The 22,086-nt window shown below is 42.2% G+C and overlaps 1 protein-coding gene across 1 annotated transcript; it reads left to right on the top strand.

Moving 5' to 3' along the window:
- Positions 1 to 1,732: 1,732 nt before the first annotated feature.
- LOC110533691 (neuronal acetylcholine receptor subunit alpha-10-like) lies at positions 1,733 to 20,668 on the top strand. The gene is made up of 6 exons (XM_021618146.2): positions 1,733 to 1,948; positions 13,103 to 13,248; positions 13,365 to 13,519; positions 14,978 to 15,224; positions 17,839 to 18,124; positions 19,026 to 20,668. The coding sequence occupies exons 1-6, from the start codon at positions 1,888 to 1,890 to the stop codon at positions 19,886 to 19,888; spliced, it is 1,758 nt and encodes a 585-aa protein (XP_021473821.2). The 5' UTR covers positions 1,733 to 1,887; the 3' UTR covers positions 19,889 to 20,668.
- Positions 20,669 to 22,086: the final 1,418 nt, after the last annotated feature.

Below are 22,086 nucleotides of genomic sequence, written 5' to 3' on the forward strand. Positions count from 1 at the left end.
TTCTGTTTTTAAAAGGCCTAATGCATTTTAAAGGGCTTTCCTTTCTCCAGATGAAGTTCCTTGCTTACATTGTGTTACAATGAAGAGGGTTGCTGAGTGGGACCATGCGTGTCGATGGATGGACGGCTGCGTTAAGTTCCTGACACCTGACGTGTAAACGGGACAAGCAGTACCATTACATTGAACTCGGACAAGTGGCCTACCTTCTCTGTTCAATTATTCACATCACCTGCCCTTCCTTGCAGATGTTTCTTTAAACAACTAATGGTGGGTTTTCCCTCCTATGTTACAGTAGTTATGGAGTCCGTGCCAGTTGGACTCTTCTCTGGTGCCCCGTGTTATAGCTTTAAAGTTTGTTTCAAATGGATTTACAGTATTGCATGTAACCTACCATTCATTCATTCTGCACATTATTACAGTTCCTTCAGAAAGTATTTGTACCCGATTACTTATTCCACAATTTATTGTTAAAGCCGGAGTTCAAAATGGATGAAATAGGTTTTGTTTCTCACCCATTACACACAATATCCCATAATGACAGTGAGAACTAGATATGGCCTTGTGTTTTAGGTTATTGTCCTGCTGAAAGGTGTGTGATGAAAAGCAGATGGAACAAGGTTTTCCTCTAGGATTTTGCCTGTGCTTAGCTCCATTACTTTTCATCCTGGGAAAAACTCCCCAGTCCTTAACAACTACAAGCATATACACAACATGATGCAGCCACCACTATTCTTGAAAAAAATGGAACTTTAATGTATTGTATTTGCCCCAAATGTAACACTTTTGTATTCAGGACAAAAAGTACATTGCTTTGCTGCATTTTTTGCAGTATTACTGTAGTGCCTTGTTGCAAACAGAATGCATGTTTTGGAATATTTTTATTCTCTCCATCAGGGGTCTCAAACTAATTCCAGGGAGGGCCTAGCTTTTGTGTTTTCCTTTCAATTAAGGCCTAAACAACCAGGTGAGGAGAGTTCCTTACTAATTAGTGACCTTAATTCATCAAGTACAAGGGAAGAGTGAAAACCCGCATACATTCAGCCCTCCGTGGATTGACATGTTCTACAGGCTTATTTCCTTTCACTCTGTCAATTATGTTAGTATTGCGTAGTAACTACAATGGTGTTCATCCATCTGCAGTTTTCACCTATCACAACCATTAAACTCTTAACTGATTAAGTCACCATTGGCCTCATGGGGAAATCCCTGAGCAGTTTCCTTCGACTCTGGTGACTGTGTTAGGAAGGAGGCCTGTAATTTTGTAGTGACTGGGTGTATTGATACACCACCCAAGTGTAAAAACTTCACCATGTTCAAAGGAATATTCAATGTCTACTTTATTTTTTTACATCTACCAATAGATGACTCAAAGAAGGGCACTGGAACTTGTGACTTGAGCACATTTTTACTCCTGTAATTATTTAGGTTCGTATAACAAAGGAGTTGAATACTCATTAACTCTTATGAATTTGTAAAAAAATCGAAAAACATCATTCCACTTTGACATTATCGGGTATTCTGTGTAGGCCGGTGACTATTTTATTTTTTCTCTCAAATGAATCCATTTTAAATTCAGGCTTTAATCAAAATGTGGATAAAGTTCTGGGGTGTGAATCCTTTAATGGCAGTGTATATAACATCGCACGGCGCGCCATGCCTCCTCTTGCACCATGTGGGGCGCGCACCACAGCGCGGTAAGAAGACTAGGTTACTGGATACAGCGGCAGTCCATCCAAAACCAGCTCTGTGCGCAGCTGTCTCTTCGCAGCGCGTTTCAGGCCTACGCTGAACTCCCCAAATACGGTAAATTCTCTCAGCTGTAGGGGGCTATTTTGCTCTTCTGCCCGCTGTGTCAAACAACTCGGCATATTGTGCCAGTTCAGCACCATGCATCTATGGAGAGTCTTTTCTACGTGGCTATTCTTCCTCTGTTTTAGTTTTCTTCCAGGTACGTGCTCATTTTTTGCTTAACAATTTTACAACATGTATTGCATTAGAGACAAGGTTCTGATTGCTTATCGATGGAATAATTTGAGGGCAATTTTTCTCACTTTAGCAGTCCGTAGCCTAACAGTAGGCCATTTCGTTTTATTCCCCGAGTGTTCTAAAATGCCCACTACAATATAGTGACCTAACTGACCTAACATTGAAAATGTGGCAGATTATACATTCACATTGGATGCTGAATGAATGAACAACCCCTCAACGATGTATTAAGGTGCAAAGGTGGACTGTGGATATGACATGCATGCATCCATGAACTGTCACTATGTACTCTGGGTTGGTGATGAAAACTTAGGTGATGTGATGTGATGTACTTGATGGTCTACCATGTCATAGTGCTTGACCCTATTATTAATGTTATTGCTGGTGTCACTCTTCACACAACTGTGGAGATTATGTGTTTGTACATTAATACCTGATTGATGTGCCCATGCTTCTACATCTTTTTCTTTATAAACACTGGGACAACTGCTGATATAAAAAGGGCTTTATACATTTGATTGATTGCACTCATGGCAAGCTGTTCCTCTCATAATTCCTCTCTCTTGCTCTCCATATCATCCCTTGATAATCCCCACCATCTGGGTCTCAAACCAACAGCTCGTGTGTTCTGACGTGACCACTGAGCTGAAAGAGCAAATACACACACACACACACACACACACACACACACACACACACACACACACACACACACACACACACACACACACACACACACACAAAAGAGATCAGAGCAGATGAGAGAATGACAGATTACACCATTACACCTACAAACTCTGTTGTCTGGACACGTGATATCTGCCAGCAGTCAACGGGTTAATGCTGTCATCCCTGTGACCTCTAACCCAGACTCATGCCTGGTCCTGCAGATACTGACAGGAGACAAAAGATAGCAGATGAATAAAGGGGAAACAGGAGCCGTGGTTACACCTTGCATTAACATGTGGTTGTGGTCATCCGATCAAGATGATCCGATAAGTATGGTAATAAAATGTCTCTTATATTCCCATAGTGTCCGTATTGTGACCAGATTCCCTGGTCCTTCCCTGTATGCAAATTAATCCACCTGCCTTGGTCCTTCCTTATGATACAAGCTGTATACAGTAAATCAACAGAAAACAGCACACTTTTATAGTCAATAGTTTTACACATTATTACAGCCTATATTTAAGACAGATATGCTACTGTCTCAATATCCTCGACCTGTCCACAGCTGTACAAATAAATATTATTTCATATACAGTGCCTTGCGAAAGTATTCGGCCCCCTTGAACTTTGCGACCCTTTGCCACGTTTCAGGCTTCAAACATAAAGATATAAAACTGTATTTTTTTGTGAAGAATCAACAACAAGTGGGACACAATCATGAAGTGGAACGACATTTATTGGATATTTCAAACTTTTTTAACAAATCAAAAACTGAAAAATTGGGCGTGCAAAATTATTCAGCCCCTTTACTTTCAGTGCAGCAAACTCTCTCCAGAAGTTCAGTGAGGATCTCTGAATGATCCAATGTTGACCTAAATGACTAATGATGATAAATACAATCCACCTGTGTGTAATCAAGTCTCCGTATAAATGCACCTGCACTGTGATAGTCTCAGAGGTCCGTTAAAAGCGCAGAGAGCATCATGAAGAACAAGGAACACACCAGGCAGGTCCGAGATACTGTTGTGAAGAAGTTTAAAGCCGGATTTGGATACAAAAAGATTTCCCAAGCTTTAAACATCCCAAGGCGCACTGTGCAAGCGATAATATTGAAATGGAAGGAGTATCAGACCACTGCAAATCTACCAAGACCTGGTCGTCCCTCTAAACTTTCAGCTCATACAAGGAGAAGACTGATCAGAGATGCAGCCAAGAGGCCCATGATCACTCTGGATGAACTGCAGAGATCTACAGCTGAGGTGGGAGACTCTGTCCATAGGACAACAATCAGTCGTATATTGCACAAATCTGGCCTTTATGGAAGAGTGGCAAGAAGAAAGCCATTTCTTAAAGATATCCATAAAAAGTGTAGTTTAAAGTTTGCCACAAGCCACCTGGGAGACACACCAAACATGTGGAAGAAGGTGCTCTGGTCAGATGAAACCAAAATTGAACTTTTTGGCAACAATGCAAAACATTATGTTTGGCGTAAAAGCAACACAGCTCATCACCCTGAACACACCGTGCCCACTGTCAAACATGGTGGTGGCAGCATCATGGTTTGGGCCTGCTTTTCTTCAGCAGGGACAGGGAAGATGGTGAAAATTGATGGGAAGATGGATGGAGCCAAATACAGGACCATTCTGGAAGAAAACCTGATGGAGTCTGCAAAAGACCTGAGACTGGGACGGAGATTTGTCTTCCAACAAGACAATGATCCAAAACATAAAGCAAAATCTACAATGGAATGGTTCAAAAATAAACATATCCAGGTGTTAGAATGGCCAAGTCAAAGTCCATACCTGAATCCAATCGAGAATCTGTGGAAAGAACTGAAAACTGCTGTTCACAAATGCTCTCCATCCAACCTCACTGAGCTCGAGCTGTTTTGCAAGGAGGAATGGGAAAAAATGTCAGTGTCTCGATGTGCAAAACTGATAGAGACATACCCCAAGCGACTTACAGCTGTAATCGCAGCAAAAGGTGGCGCTACAAAGTATTAACTTAAGGGGGCTGAATAATTTTGCACGCCCAATTTTTCAGTTTTTGATTTGTTAAAGAAGTTTGAAATATCCAATAAATGTTGTTCCACTTCATGATTGTGTCCCACTTGTTGTTGATTCTTCACAAAAAAATACAGTTTTATGTCTTTATGTTTGAAGCCTGAAATGTGGCAAAAGGTCGCAAAGTTCAAGGGGCCGAATACTTTCGCAAGGCACTGTATACATTTAATAATGTTATTTCCGTGCCCTCAATCCTTCTCTTTACTAGTATGTATCTTCTGTCTTTGCAAGGGTTCGTTCTGAGTGAAAGAGGATATTATTATTTTTTGTTATCATTATTGCTACCCTCTTCTTGCTGAACAGTAGGACGAGGAAAACACCTGTCCTGTTGCCAGTCGTTCTAGTTTTCTATGTTCCTCTTTAGATACATGTGTTTCGTGGAGAAAGGTGATATCACATCCAGTTTTAACAATATTGTTTTCCTTCTTAAGGCCATTTACATTTTTATTCCGCCAGCCATTTAAATGTATACTGTAAGTATTGAGAACTCTTCCTAACTGGGGTTATTATCTTTGTTTGTTGTAGAACCCCAAATGCATTGGTCTCCTCCCATTTCCACATAATATTGTATTTATTTTAGTTGTATGTGATCCGTTGCATATATTTTTTTTCCAGCACTGTCTTTAGAAATTGTTTTTGTTCGAACTGTACATTAAGACATTATTACCAAGCCCAAACCAACGGCTATTTAAAATCATGAATAAAATGACCTCCAACGGTGCTACCACTTTCCTTGGGTAGCATTGTTTCGTCACATGGATTCAAGGGCCCATAATAAATTGGAACCCTTCCCTTGTGGTGTGACACTTACAGCACAAAATCAGGTTAGCAGCAGTAAGCATTTCCTACCCTTTCACCTCAGTTGTAATGTATCACTTCTGTACAATTATAGAAAAAAAATGACTGAATGCATGAATTCCTTTCAAATTAGACAGATAATACACGTACTAATATAGTCACTTCATACAAAAATCGAATTACCTTTAACCAAGAGCAGCATTCAGTTGAAATTAAGCATTTAAGCAAACAGATATCATTTTATGTTATAGCATGAGATTCAATGTAGTCCATGTTTCTGGTCATACCTCGTACCAATAATAATGATAAGTAGTATCAGAAGTAATGAAATTAATATTAATAGTGTTAGTAACCATAATATGAATCATGATAATATCAATAATGAGGATAATTTTAATTGTAGTAATAACATCAATGAAAGTAATAGTAATAATAATAAATTATAATAATCATAATAAATAGTGGTAACCATAATGGTAGTACAAATGATCATATCACTGATAATAAATAAGAGGATTTGGTGTAGGACAGAGTGCATTCAGAAAGTATTCAGAGCCCTTGACCTTTTCCACATTTTGATACATTACAGCCTTATTCTAAAATGTATTAAATAAATGTTTTCCCTCAGCAATCTACACACAATACCCCATAATGACAAAGCAAAAAAACGTTTTTAGAAATTGTTACAAACTTGTTAAAAATAAAAAACGGAAGTATGACATTTACTCAGTACTTTGTTGAAACACCTTTGGCAGCGATTGCAGCCTCAAGTTTTTGGGGGGTATGACGCTACAAGCTTGGCCCACCTGTATTTGGGGAGTTTCTCACATTCTTCTCTGCAGATCCTCTCAAGCTCTGTCAGGTTGGATGGGGAGAGTCGCTGCACAGCTATTTTCAGGTCTTTCCAGAGATGTTCAATCGGGTTCAAGTCTGGGCTCTGGCTGGGCCACTCAAGGACATTCAGAGACTTGTCCCGAAGCCACTCCTGCGTTACCTTGGCTGTGTGCTTAGGGTCATTGTCCTGTTGGAATGTGAACCTCCAGCCCGGTCTGAGGTGCTGAGTGCTCAGGAGTATGTTTTCATCAAGGATCTCTCTGTACTTTGCTCCGTTCATCTTTTTCTCGATCCGGACTAGTCTCCAAGTTCCTGCCGCTGAAAAACATCCCCACAGCATGATGCTGTTACCACCATGCTATATATATATCAACTTTTCGCTTTGTTATTATGAGGTATTGTGTGTAGATTGATTAAAAAAAAATTTTCCTCATCAATTTTAGATTAAGGCTGTAACGTAACAAAGTGGAAAAAGTCAAGGGGCATGATGACTTTCCGAATCCACTGTATGTACAAAAGTATGTGGACACCCCTTAAAATTAGAGGATTCGGCTATTTCAGCCACACTCGTTGCTGCCAGGTGTTTAAAATGGAGCACACAGCCAAGCAATCTTCATATACATTGGCAGTAGAATGGCCTTACTGAAGAGCTCAGTGACTTTCAACGTGGCACTGAAATAGGATGCTACCTTTCCAACAAGTCAGTTCATCAAATTTCTGCCCTGCTAGGGTCGCCCTGGTCAACTGTTAGTGCTGTTATTGTGAAGTGGAAACATCTATGAGCAGCAACGGCTCAGCCATGAAGTGGTAGGCAACACAAGCTCACAGAACGGGACCGCTGAGTGCTGAAGCGTGTAGCTCATAAAGAAATTGCCTGCCCTCGGTTGCAAAACTCACTACCGAGTTCCAAACGGACACTGGAAGCAACTTCAGCCCAATAACTGTTTGTTAGGTTTCCATTGCCAAGCAGTCGCTCACACGCCTAAGATCACCATGTGCAATTCCAAGGGAACACTGCTTGCCCCAATACACTGTGCCAACTGTAAAGTTTGGTGGAGGAAGAATATTGGGCTGAGGCTGTTTTTCATGGTTCGGGCTAGGCCCCTTAGTTCCAGTGAAGGGAAAGCTTAATGCTACAGCATACAATGACATTCTAGACATTTCTGTGCTTCCAACTTTGTGGCAACAGTTTGGGGAAGGCCCTTTGCTGTCTCAGCATGACAATGCCGCTGTGTACAAAGCAAGGTCCATACATAAATGGTTTGTCTAGATCAGTGTGAAAGAACTTGACTGGCCTGCACAGATCCCTGACCTCAACTCCATCGGACACCTTTGGGATGAATTGGAACGCCGACTGCGAGCCAGGCCTAATCGCCCAACACCAGTGCCCGACCTCACTGATGTTCTTGTGGTTGAATGTAAGCAAGTCCTCACAGCAATGTTTCAACATCTAGTGGAAAGCCTTCCCAGAAGAGTGGAGGCTGTTATAGCAGCAAATGGGGGACCATCTCCATATTAATGCCCATGATTTTGGAATGAGATGTTCAATGAGCAGGTTTCCGCATACTTTAGGTCATATAGTGTATGTTACATACTATGGTTAGGGGTAACGTTTAAAGTTATGGTTAGTGATAGTGATATAAAAAATTATTTGTGATTAGAAAGCTTGCTAATTATGTCCAGATAGTGATGACCCAGAGCCATATTAAATGAGGTCCTGGCTTCTGAAACGACCATTAGAGTTGATCCCAAAGTTCTTGTGTGTGTGTGTGCATGTGTTTGTGTCTCTGTGTGAGTATGTGTGTGTGTGTGTCCAGTTGCTAGAGGAGAGCGAGTTGAGTGAAGGGCATGAGCAGGATTAACTTCTTATGGCTGGGGGCAGTATTGAGTAGCTTGGATGAATAAGGTGCCCAGAGTAAACTGCCTGCTACTCAGGCCCAGTTGCTAATATATGCATATTATTAGTATATCAAAATGTTTAAACCTATTTTTCCATATATAGACAGACCACCATATGTGTTAGAATAAAATCAACTACATATGCAGTGAGATTGTCTGATGCTTTAACTTCTTATGGCTGGGGGCAGTATTGAGTATCTTGCATGAATAAGATGCCCAGAGTAAACTGCCTGCTACTCAGGCCCAAAAGCTAGAATATTAGTAGATTTGGATAGAAAACATTCTGAAGTTTCTAAAACGGTTTGAATGATGTCTGTGAGTATAACAGAACTCACATGGCAGGCAAAAACCTGAGAAACAATCCAGGAAGTGGGAAATCTGAGGTTTGTCGTTTTTCAACTCTTTGCTTATGGAATATACAGTGTCTATGGGGTCAAATTGCACTTCCTAAGGCTTCCACTAGATGTCAACAGTCTTTAGAACCTTGTTTGATGCTTCTACTGTGAAGGAGGGGGCAATGGGAGCTGAATGAGTCAGTGGTCTGGCAGAGTGGCATGAGCTGACCACGCGCGTTCACGTAAGAGTTAGCTTGAGTTCCTGAAGACAAAGGATTCTCCGGTTGGAACATTATTGAAGATTTATGATAAAAAACCTCCTAAAGATTGATTCTATACTTCGTTTGACATGTTTCTACGGACTGTAATGGAACTTTTTGACTTTTCGTCTGCTTGCGCGTCATGAAGGTGGATTACTGGGCTAAACGCGCAAACAAAAAGGAGGTATTTGGACAAAAATGATGGACTTTATCGAACAAATCAAACATTTATTGTGGAACTGGGATTCCTGGGAGTGCATTCTGATGAAGATCATCAAAGGTAAGTGAATATTTATAACATTATTTCTGACTTCTGTTGACTCCACAACATGGCGGATATCTGTATGGCTTGATTTGTTGTCTAAGAGCTGTACTCAGATTATTGCATGGTGTGCTTTTTCGGTAAAGCTTTTTTGAAATCTGACACAGCGGTTGCATTAAGGAGAAGTGTATCTATAATTCCATGAATAATAGTATCTTTTATCAATGTTTATTATGAGTATTTTTGTAAATTAACGTGGCTCTCTGCAAAATCACCGGATATTTTGGAACTACTGAACATAACGCGCCAATGTAAACTCAGATTTTTGTATATAAATATTAATTTTATCGAACAAAACATACATGTATTGTGTAACATGAAGTCCTATGAGTGTCATCTGATGAAGATCATCTAAGGTTAGTGATTCATTTTATCTCTATTTCTGCTTTTTGTGACTCCTCTCTTTGGCTGGAAAATGGCTGTGTGTGTTTTTGTGACTAGGCTCTGACCTAACATAATCATATGTTGTGCTTTCACTGTAAAGCCTTTTTGAAATCAGACACTGTGGTGGGATTAACAACAAGTGTATCTTTAAAATGGTGTAAAATAATTCTATATTTGAGGAATTTTAATAATGAGATTTCTGTTGTTTTGAATTTGGCACCCTGCACTTTCACTGACTGTAGTCATATCGATCCCGTTAGCGGGATTCAAGCCATAATTAATCGTGCCATGGTAAAACATGCACTCCTGTAGATCTGTAATAATTGGATGGTGAAACTTGCATCCAGCCAACCAGAAAAGCAAGGCGAAGCATTTCAGGCATTCTTTAAAGTCAGCACAATCCTTTTCCTGTAAAGAAACTGTCACGAATCCCGTTTCCTGAGTCTGTTTTTTGCCTATGTTCTGTCCTGGAGAGTTTTTTCGGCGTCCTGGAACGCACCCTGTCTGGTTGCCGGGCAATGTAGCCAGTTGGGGTTTCTGATTACCCGCACCTGTATCCCATCAGCTATCTGCACACCTGGTCCTGATCATCATCTCTCCTCTTCATAAGCCCGGACCTGACATCCATTCCCTGCCGGATCGTTAGCCATGAACAGTATGTTGTGCCAGAGTATCAGCCTCAAGTTGGATAGAAGTTGTTTTGTTGTTTGTTACGTATTGCTTGCCTTGAACTTACCTCTGTTTGTTCTGTATTCAGTTACTCACCCGGATCATTTACCCCATTCCCGCCTGGTCGTCAGAAGATTCCGCTTCCCCATTGGATCCACCTATTTACTCCCATCAACTCATCACCGCTACCCGCTACACCACCTGGATATATCTACCCATTCACTTGTAAATAAATATTCACCTTTTTCCTACTCTCCTTGTCCTGGTCTGCTTCTGGGTTCGATTTTGAAGAATCGTGACAGAAACAGCATTTTTTATTTATTTAGCCAAGGCGTTTAGAATTGTGGAGTGGAGCTTTAATATTACACAATGACATCACGTTCCCTGAGGTACCTTCAAAATTACTCTGCAATCATAATTTAATCGAAAAACACTGTTTCCATCAATAAAGAAAGTTTGACAAAAGAAAAATCTACCCCCGACGAACAGATAACATTTTTGTTGATCTTTATAGCTGCCATTTTTATTTAACTAGGCAACTAGGCAAGTCAGTGAAGAAAAATTATTAGTTACAACATTGCTTTTCCTACACCGGCCAAACCCGGACCAATTGTGCGTCAACCTATGGTACTCCCAATCACAAATCACTCGTGTTTCTTGTTTTGTTTATTTATCAAATTCAATCCCTGTACTTGCTTCTTGATTATTAGTGTACATATTACAGAATAACGTCTCCCCCAAAGGGAAGCAACAGGGCTTTTTTTTCATATTTGAAAAATAAATACAATTCAACTGGTGACGTCGGGTCCAAGGGCGGCTGCCAACGCAACCGGGGATGCTCCAGCTGGCTAGTCAAGCTTCCATGCCTCAGCTGGCTTGATAGGTTCACAAACCTCGGTTGGCTTGTCAGGCTTCCATTGCCGACGCTACTGGGGTTCCCACGCCTCAGTTGGCTCTGCAGGTTCCCGCGCCTCAGCTGGCTCTGCAGGTTCTTGGTTCTCGGGACTGTCCCTTTGGTCGGTGGCTGGAGCTGCGCATCAGGGACAGGGAACTGTCTCGTCTACTCTCGCTCCTCCTCTCTGGCACTCGTTGTTGCCATGAGATCCACCTGGACTCCATCACCTTCCTTATTACCTCCCCCTATACTGTATCTGTCACTCCCTTTGGTTCTTTCCCCAGGCGTTATTGATTGTTTGTTTCATGTCTGTCTGCTACGTGTTTCTTGTTCTGTTTGTTCATTTATTAAATTCACTCCCTGCATTTAGCTCGTCTGGTAGGCCCACGTCACTGGGCAGATCTTGGCTGGGTTCCCCGTTGTGTAGAGACAATGAGTGTGTCAAATGTTTTGCTATCGGTGGTGTAGTGCCAGATAGAGCGTGGCTGTGCTGCACTTTGCTGTCTGCAGTAGGAAGTGAATGGACAGGCATTTAGCACCTCTAGATGGACACGTTATCTCATTTACTGTTTATAATTACCTACCTGCTTATCTCCTCCCCTCTCCTCCCTTCTCCTCCGTTCTCTAACGTCTCTCCATCATTTCTCTCCAGAGCGTTCAGTAATTACCTCCTTCCCTCCATACCTTTCTCTCTGTCTTTCCTCATCTTACCCTAAAGTCACTCCTAATTTACTACTCCATGTTTATCACTCCAATATTTCCAATTTCTGTTTCCATTCATCTCCCTCAATACTCTCTCTCTCATCCTCTGTTTGTCTGTCTGTCTCTGTCTCTTTCTTTCTCATTCTATCGCTCTCTCTCTCTGCCTGTCTGTCTCTGTGTCTGTCTGTCAAATTGTATTTCTAATTAAATTCACATGAGATTGGAATTGTATTGTTTATTTATTTGTTTGTTGCCAAACCAATTCCAAATATAACTGTGCCTCAATAAGCTGTCCCAAACCCAACAGCAACTCTTCCAACAAAGGCTTGAGAGACTGCAGGAGTCTCCCACCACTTCATCAATTAATTAATAATTAACGTTCCTACATATACACTGAACAAAAATATCAATGCAACATGAAACGATTTCAAAGATTTTACTGAGTTACAGTTCATATAAGGAAATCAGTCAATTAAAATAAATTCATTAGGGCCTAATCAATGGATTTCACATGACTGGGAATACAGATATGCATCTGTTGGTCACATATACCTTAACAAAAGGTAGGGGTGTGGTCTGTGGTTGTGAGGCCGGTTGAACGTACTGACAAATTCTCTAAAACGACGTTGGAGGTGGCTTATGGTAGAGAAATGAACATTCAATTATCTTGCAACAGCTCTGGTGGACATTCCTGCAGTCAGCATGCCAATTCCACACTCCCTCAAAATTCTTGACATCTGTGGCATTGTGTTGTGTGACAGACCTGCACATTTTAGAGTGGCCTTTTATTGTCCCCAGCACAAGGTGCACCTGTGTAATGACCATGCTATTTAATAAGCTTGTTGGTATGCCACGCCTGTCAGCTGGATGGAACATGCTGGCAAAGGAGAAATGTTCACTAACAGGGATGTAAACAAATTTGTGCACAACATTTGAGAGAAGTAAGCTTTCTGAGTGTATGGAAAATGTCTTGTTCAGTATTGGAAGGAGGCTAACCAAAGTTACTGTAACATTATCAAATGTAATGGTTGTAGTGAGTCATGCACGGAGGACCAGACATACATGTAGGCTAGCTTTGGAGTCATTTAGTGGATTACAAGGTACCACTTAGGTTAATCAAGCTGGGATGCTGTTGAGTCAATTTGCCCCATTCCTTTGAGGAACTGAGGCTTGAATTAGAATAATAATGAAGGTTGTGAGTGATGTGGATTTAACGTGATTCCTTAAGTTCTGCTAGGCTTTACTTACTGTGCTTACAACTCACTCACTCTCTCTCTCTCTGGCAGTGTGTCTGGGTGCTCATGGGAGATATGCTCAGAAGTTGTTGACTGATTTGTTCGCTAACTACACCAACGCTCTGAGACCGGTAGAGGACACAGACCACATCATTAACGTCACACTGCAGATCACCCTCTCACAGATCATTGACATGGTAAACACACACAAAAACATATACACAAATGCATACATACACAAGGTCACCACAATGACCCCACATGCACTACTTATCCTCTGTATAGGCCTCATCTGATACTGTTTTCCCTGCAGGATGAGCGGAACCAGATCCTGACCACGTACCTGTGGATCCGGATGGTGTGGACGGACGCCTACCTCACTTGGAAGAAGGAGGACTACGATGGTCTCGATACCATCCGCATACCTAGTAGTTATGTATGGAGGCCTGATATTGTCCTATATAACAAGTAGGTCTGGCTGGTATTGAGACACATCGGTTCTTCCTGCAGGGGTTTGTTATCCTCTTCCTCACATTCCTTTTCCTCACCCTCCTCTGCTATGGACACAACCTGGACACCCTAGATGCTATTACTCAGGGGGTGTCAAGGCCACAGGTGTGCTTCTGATGCTCATCACAGTGTATTGGAGCAGTAGTTTTTTCACTAGTGTCAGGGGTTCTTCCTGGTTAGGTTACGTAGACAGAACGGTTTCCTGGCACTAGTTATAATTTATGGCAATGTCAACCTGAAATGAAAAGTAAATAGAACTAAAGACAAGGTTGGTCGCCTGTCTTTTCCAGTATGCGGTTTTTACGCTTGTTTTTGGATACTAGTTGTTCTTGCCAAAACTAGCACCTGGATCTTGACGTACTGCTATGCACAGGGTTTTGTATTGGGAAATACAGTATAAGTGGAATAGTCCTTCTATTTATTATTTCACAGTATCTTTTTCTCCCTTTATTTTGTTATGTTTTAATCTCTATTTGTTGTAATTACAACACACAACTGAATCAGTAAACCCTTTAGGATGGGCTTGACTTGAACATGTTCTATATCGTTTTTTCCAGAGATTATATCTTGACAGGTGTGAGGGATGTGTGTTACATGAAACTCAAAATAATCCCCTTCCTGAATCCCTGTTGGAGGATGGTTCGTAGCAGGGGGATGCCACAGAATGCAGATTAAGTTCCTAAAATATGGCTTCTGAAAATATTCATTTGAGGGTGGTGACTATTAAAGTTCTATGTTCAGTCCAGTCCCCGTGATCAAGGTCAGAAATGTAGTGAGAGTGCTGAGTGTAGGAGTTGGCTATGAGAGGAGGGCTCCACTCCTGCCCTCCCCAATCTCTTTGTGCCTCGACCATCCTGTCATCCTGCCTGACCATCATGACATCCTTTATCTCTCTGTGAGTCATTCAGGTTTCCTGTCGTTAACTGTCATTAACCCTCTCATCTGCCTCTTCAACCACTCCATCTGTCTTTAAGTCTGTCTGTCTGTCTTTAAATCTTTCTGTCTGTCTTTAAGTCTGTCTGTCTGTCTGTCTGTCTGTCTGTCTGTCATTAAGGTATTAGACACTCCATGCCCATCGTCCTTCCCTACATTTCTGCCCTCTGTCTTTTCCCAGTCACACCTCTAAAGAGTCTTTAGTCTATTGACAGTAAGTATATCTTTTCTCTTTTTCTTTAATATCAATTGTAGATAAGAAAAAAAAAATATGGTTTTAATTGCCTTCTTTGTTCGCGAATTAATTCCTCACATACTCATTCCCCTGGCTCTTCTCCCTCCCTCCGTCTCTCCTCCTCCCATCATCCTTTTGCTATTTCTCCCCCATACACTCCCCCCTCTTTCCAAACTCCCTACTCCCCCTTCACCCTCCCCTCCCTCTCACCTCTTACCCGTACACTCTCCCTTTCCCCCCCCCCCCAGTGCTGATGACCAGTTCTCCAGCTCTATGGAGACCAACGTGGTGATCCGTAACGACGGACAGATCATGTGGGACCAGCCGGCCATCAGTAAGAGCTCGTGCTCCGTGGATGTGTCCTTCTTCCCATTTGATGCCCAGCAGTGTCGCCTAACCTTCGGCTCCTGGACACACAACGGCAACCAGATGGACCTGGTCAACGCCCTAGACAGCGCTGACCTGGCCGACTTTGTGGCCAACGTAGAGTGGGAGGTCAGATTGATTTGTTTATTTTGCCACTTTTCTATACAGGCTAAGCCTGATCTTTATTCCCTTTTTGCACTTTATTGATTGAAAACACTTTTGCATTTGTAAGGCTGTCTTATCTTGATGTCATTTACAAAACTATAATTGCAACATGTAAAGTGTTGGTCCCAGGTTTCATGAGCTGAAATAAAACATTTTCCATGCATACAAAAAGCTTTTATCTCTGCACTAATTATGTTTAATTTTGTGCACAAATTTGTTTACATCCCTGTTAGTAAGCATGTATTCTTTGCCAAGATAATCCATCCACCTGACAGGTGTGGCATATCAAGAAGCAGATTAAATGTAATGATCATTACACATGTGCACCTTGTCCTGGGGACAATAAAAGGCCGCTCTAAAACATTTTGTCACACAACACAATGCCACAGATGTCTCAAGTTTTTAGGGATCATACAATTGCCATGCTGACTGCAGGAATGTCCACCAGAGCTGTTGCCAGAGTATTTAATGTTAATTTCTCTACCATAAGCCGCCTCCAATGTCATTTTAGACTATGTGGCAGTACGTCCAACCGGCCTCACAAACATAGACCATGTGTATGGCGTCATATGGGCGAGCGGTTTTCTGACATCAACATTGTGAACAGAGTGTCCCATAGTGGCAGGCATAAGCTACGGACAATGAACACAATTGCATTTTATTGATAGCAATTTGAATGCACAGAGATACCGTGACGAGATCCAAGAGTATGTACATGCCAGTCAAGTTATTCCACAACGTCCTCAGCAAACCATTTTTTGTATGGACCTAGCTTTGTACACGGTGGCATTGTCATGCTGAAACAGGAAAGGGCCTTCACCAAACTGTTACCACAAAGCTGGAAGAAAAGAATGGTCTAAAATGTAATTTTATGCTGTAGTGTCAAGATTTCCCTTCACTGGAGCTAAGGAGCCTATACCATGAAAAACAGCACCAGACCATTATTCCTCCTCCACTGAACTTTACAGTTGGCGCCAAACCCAGATTCATTCACCGGACTGCCAGATGTTGAAGCGTGATTCATAACTCCAGTGTTTCCACTGCTCCAAAGTCCAATGGTGGTGAACTTTACACCACTCCAGCAGACGCTTGGCATTGCGCATGGTGATCTTGGGCTTGTATGTGGCTGCTTAGCCATGGAAACTAATTTCATGAAGCTCCCGACAAACAGTTTCCAGAAGCAGTTTGGAACTTGGTAGTGAGTGTTGCAACCGAGGCCAGAAATGTTTTTATTATGAGCTACACGCTTTAGCACTCGGCAGTCCCGTTCTGTGAGCTTGTGTTGCCTACCACTGTTTCTCCTAGACCTTTCCACTTCCCAATAACAGCACTTACAGTTGACTGGGGCAGCTCCAGCAAGGCAGAAATGTGACAAACTGACTTGTTGGAAAGGTCTGCCATGTTGAAAGTACAGTGCCTTGCGAAAGTATTCGGCCCCCTTGAACTTTGCGACCTTTTGCCCCATTTCAGGCTTCAAACATAAAGATATAAAACTGTATTTATTTGTGAAGAATCAACAACAGGTGGGACACAATCATGAAGTGGAACGACATTTATTGGATATTTCAAACTTTTTTAACAAATCAAAAACTGAAAAATTGGGCGTGCAAAATTATTCAGCCCCCTTAAGTTAATACTTCTTGCCACTCTTCCATAAAGGCCAGATTTGTGCAATATACGACTGATTGTTGTCCTATGGACATAGTCTCCCACCTCAGCTGTAGATCTCTGCAGTTCATCCAGAGTGATCATGGGCCTCTTGGCTGCATCTCTGATCAGTCTTCTCCTTGTATGAGCTGAAAGTTTAGAGGGACGGCCAGGTCTTGGTAGATTTGCAGTGGTCTGATACTCCTTCCATTTCAATATTATCGCTTGCACAGTGCTCCTTGGCATGTTTAAAGCTTGGGAAATCTTTTTGTATCCAAATCCGGCTTTAAACCTCTTCACAACAGTATCTCGGACCTGCCTGGTGTGTTCCTTGTTCTTCATGATGCTCTCTGCGCTTTTAACGGACCTCTGAGACACTCACAGTGCAGGTGCATTTATACGGAGACTTGATTACACACAGGTGGATTGTATTTATCATCATTAGTCATTTAGGTCAACATTGGATCATTCAGAGATCCTCGCTGAACTTCTGGAGAGAGTTTGCTGCACTGAAAGTAAAGGGGCTGAATAATTTTGCACGCCCAATTTTTCAGTTTTTGATTTGTTAAAAAAGTTTGAAATATCCAATAAATGTCGTTCCACTTCATGATTGTCCCACTTGTTGTTGATTCTTCACAAAAAAATACAGTTTTATATCTTTATGTTTGAAGCCTGAAATGTGGCAAAAGGTCGCAAAGTTCAAGGGGGCCGAATACTTTCGCAAGGCACTGTAACTGAGCTATCAGTAAGGACTGCCATTGTTTGTCTATGGAGATCGCATGTGCTCGATTTTATATACATGTCAGCAATGGGTGTTTCTGAAGTAGCTGAATCCACATACTTTGGTGTATACAGTGTATGTGTGTTCTTATACCACTAGACTACCCCAGGCCACACATTTCTATTATTTTCCATGCTATCCTAACAACAGGTTCTGGGTATGCCAGCCAAGAAGAACGTGATCCTGTATGGCTGTTGCTCAGACCCCTACCCAGACATCACCTACACCCTGCACCTGAAACGCAGGGCCTCCTTCTACATCTTCAACCTACTCATCCCCTGCATGATGATCTCCTTCCTGGCCCCGCTGGGCTTCTACCTGCCGGCTGACTCTGGGGAGAAAGTGTCCCTGGGGGTCACTGTGCTGCTGGCCCTGACCGTGTTCCAGCTGCTGGTGGCAGAGAGCATGCCACCCTCGGAGAACGTACCACTCATAGGTGAGGGGCTTGGGGGTGTTAGAAAGAGAGAGGGGGGAGAGATATGGAGGAGGGAGGGAGAAAAAGAGAATGAGAAAGGGAGAGAGAAACAGCTTGCCATGAGTACAGCAATCAGAGAGAAAGAGACACATTAGAATATATGCTTTTCTCTGGGCTTTTGAGGTCATTTTATCTCCTTCTCCAACACTAACAGAGACTGACCAGCTTGCCTCAGAGACTTTTATAGATCTTCTTCTCCCATAAACTCGGGCAGAAATGTTTAGTGAATATTGAAGGGGTCTTGCTCAGCACAATGTCCTTATACAGCCTCTCTCTGCTGCTCCATTTAACTGCCTGGAATAGTAGATATGTGATACACAGCAGGGAGACCTTTATGAATACTGAATAAGCATATTTTCTATGTACATTCACTATACTATTCCATATTTTATTGTGATAGTATTGGGATGAGCAAAAAGCACTTTTGAATCAACTTTGAAATGCACGCAGAGTTAAACAAGAGTGTAGGCATTTTTGCATTTGTATTTCAATATAGCCATGATTTGAGTTGTAGTATTTGTGTGTGAGTTGTAGTATTTGTGTGTGCTTGGCTTAGAGAGCTGCTGTACTAAATTGTGTTGGTGTATGTAGGATAATGTTGATGCAATGGTACAGAGGCCAGGCAAGTCGATATTGGCTGTCCAGATCATTTAATGTGCTGCAACCACAGCTTGATAACCTATACCCTGCCTTCTCTCTCTGGAGCAATTGTACTTGTCTGTCTATTTAACACGGTCCAGAATCCTGCAAGGCAGTGATGTTATGTTAGCCAATGTACACCATTACATTGAATGATTATGTTTGAATATTTGAGTTGTTATACATGAAATAGACTGTATTGCTGATCACTATTTCTCCACAGGGAAGTACTACATTGCTACCATGACGATGATCACCGCATCGACCGCCCTGACTATCTTCATCATGAATATCCATCACTGTGGTCCGGAGGCGCGTCCCGTCCCTGAATGGGCCCGCCGCTTCATCCTGCACTACCTGGCACGGATCTGCTTCGTCTTCGAGGTGGGAGAGAACTGCTTCACTGGAACCCCCAAGAAACAGGCCCCGCCTGAGCCCCCACCCGACCACAATATCAACCCCCTAACTAGAGGTACTAACTGGGATGTGAACGGGCAGGCCTGGGGGGGCATGGAAGGGAGGGGTGAAGAGGAAGTGGGAGGGGTGGGCATAAAGACTCCGGAAGAGAAAGAGGAGGGGAATAGACTGGATGTGAAGAAAGGGTCATACCAAATGTTTGAGCCCAGTAGGTGGAAAGACGACCTGTTTGTAAGTATAGATGCAGAAGAGGAGGAGGAGGGAGCAGCAGGAAGGGAGAAGGGAGAAGGAGGAGAGGCAGAAAGAGAGAATTGTTTCAGAGGAAAAATTGGGTGCATGGGAGGGGCAGAGGAAAAAAAAGGCAAAGGTGGAGGAGGAGGAGAGAGAGGCTGTGTGGAAGGAGGAGGTGAAAGAAGGAAAGGATCATTAGGAGGTGCAGAGGATAGGGGTAGGAGGGAGGTGGTGGTGAGCGTCCAGTGTGTGTGTCAGCACCAGGCGCTCCGCAGGAACATAGAGTACATCGCCAGCTGCTATCATGACCAGCGTTCCACTCAGAGACGTACGGGTGAGTGGAGGAAGGTGGCCAAGGTCATGGACCGACTCTTCATGTGGCTCTTCTTTATCATGGTCTTCCTCATGAGCCTCCTCATTATGGGCAAGGCCGTCTGAGCACGTGCAGAGAGCAGAGGGAGAAGACTCCAGGTACAAGTGACCCTCAGGCACAGATCTAAGATCAGATCCTACCCTTCCCAAATGCTGACCTTAACCATTAAGGAGGATCCCAAACTGACCTTAGATCAGTGTCTAATGGTAACTTTATCCTACTCCGAGGGGCATTAGGCCAACTAAACCATTCAGTGTTTACCACTGGAGATACTGTGTGTGGGGTTTTGTACGTACTGTATACTAGCTGTTAATATTCAGCAATGTGAGGTAGACTTAATTGATCTCATTTCATACAGAAGTAGTTTTCTGTGAGTCTAAAGTGTTTGTAGGGGAGACAGGAACAAACTTCATCTGTGAAATGGAGCCAAAGTAATTCTTCTGCCACCTGGCGACTATTATAAACACACAGTTTAACAAGTCCACATTTTTATATTACTATAACCTTTAACGCTCTTCGTCCTTTTACTGATTTACTGTATGTGAATAATCCATTAGACAATTGTATTTTTAAGTGTACTTCTCAGGCCTGCCTGTCACTATATGAGAACGACAGTACTTTATGAGTGCACACCTGAGAAGTGCACACTTTCTTTGAGTGCACTTGACGCTGTTGAAGATTTGATGTGTAGATATAGTATAGAATGACAATGCTAAAATAATAGTAGTGGTCCATGCTTAAGAAGACTAATGTATCCAATGCTTATCACTTGTCTTGTACCATAAACAATATTACATATGTACAAGTACGCCATTAAATGTATTAAATATTTCATAATATCCAAATCCCTCTGACTTTTTCACTTTGTAACCCCAGGAAAACATTTCAGAGTGAGTCAGGAAAGGGAAAGGAATACTGTTATACACTCATCCATTCCAGTTGTGAGGAATAGGACAGGATACATGGAAGAGAATGAGGGGGACGGTACAATAGGACATGTAGTAATGTAATCCAATAACCCTTTAACATCATTAGAGCTTTGTGAATGAATTAGAAAAGCCATTTAACCTTAACTTTAAAACCCATTGGAGAGTTCTGTTGTGACGGTACAAGGGTAATCTCCCTCATCCACTGCCAGACACTAATTCTGCTCACGATGACAACCATTCATATACACTCCCAAACTACACACACTGTAGATAACAGGATTTTCATAGGCTTTGAACCGGACCGCTTAAACTTGCTTAGTGGAGTGGTGCCAGGAAAATAACCTCTCCCTCAACGTAAAAAAAAATGAAGGAGCTGATTGTGGACTTCATGAGACACTGATCATTATTCACGATTCATTCAGGACTATCTGTAATCACGGTAGCATCCACATTAATGTAGCAGTGCTTAGAAAAAAATTACATTATATAATTATATTAAATTATTAATATTATTATATTAAATTATAAAAATGTACCATTCATTCCTATTGGGCACAAAATAATCTGAAACAACCCAAACAGCAAATACATCTAAGTTTGTAGAAGCTTGATGCAATCATTGCGTGCTAGCAATATGGGACCAAATACTAAACTTATTACTATTTTAATGCACAAATGAATTTGTCCCAATACATTTGGTGGGACTATGTACAAAAAGTGTTATAATTTCTAAACGTTTCACCTAATATCGATGAAAATACTCTCAAATTAAAGCTGACGGTCTGCAGTTTAACCTCATAGTCATTGTATAATTTTAAATCCAAAGTGCTGGAGTACAGAGTCAAAAAAACAAAAGTAAATGTCACTGTCTGTCACACCTACTCCTGCTCCTTCCTACCGGCGCTCAACATCAACGGTCCTGCTCACGATGACACCAGTCCTGGCAACCCACATTACACACACCTGGCAACCATCATTGCTCATACCTGCTCCCCATCGTTACGTACACCTGGACTTCATCATCACCCTGATTACTCTTCCTTTATTTAGCCCTCAGTAGTGTCAGTCATTAGGTAGTGTTGAGTTCGCCCATCGCTCATGTTTGTTCAGTTTATCGGAGAGTGAGGTCTGCACAACGCATCACCGGGGTCAAACAACCTGCCCTCCAAGACACCTACACCACCCGATGTCACAGGAAGGCCAAAAAGATCATCAAGGACAACAACCACCCGAGTCACTGCCTGTTCACCCCGTTATCATCCAGAAGGCGAGGTCAGTACAGGTGCATCAAAGCAAGGAGCGAGAGACTGAAAACCGCTTCTATCTCAAGGCCA

The sequence above is a fragment of the Oncorhynchus mykiss genome, chromosome 10 (assembly GCF_013265735.2).
Source record: "Oncorhynchus mykiss isolate Arlee chromosome 10, USDA_OmykA_1.1, whole genome shotgun sequence".
Lineage (NCBI taxonomy): Eukaryota > Metazoa > Chordata > Actinopteri > Salmoniformes > Salmonidae > Oncorhynchus > Oncorhynchus mykiss.

What these genes read in the sequence shown, in the direction of transcription:
- LOC110533691 (XM_021618146.2), top strand. Translation starts at nt 1,888, where the DNA reads ATGCATCTATGGAGAGTCTTTTCTACGTGGCTATTCTTCCTCTGTTTT. An exon ending in CTGTTTTAGTTTTCTTCCAG is followed by an intron (nt 1,949 to 13,102) that starts GTACGTGCTCAT and finishes TCTCTCTGGCAG; the next exon opens with TGTGTCTGGGTGCTCATGGG. An exon ending in TGGCCAACGTAGAGTGGGAG is followed by an intron (nt 15,225 to 17,838) that starts GTCAGATTGATT and finishes TCCTAACAACAG; the next exon opens with GTTCTGGGTATGCCAGCCAA.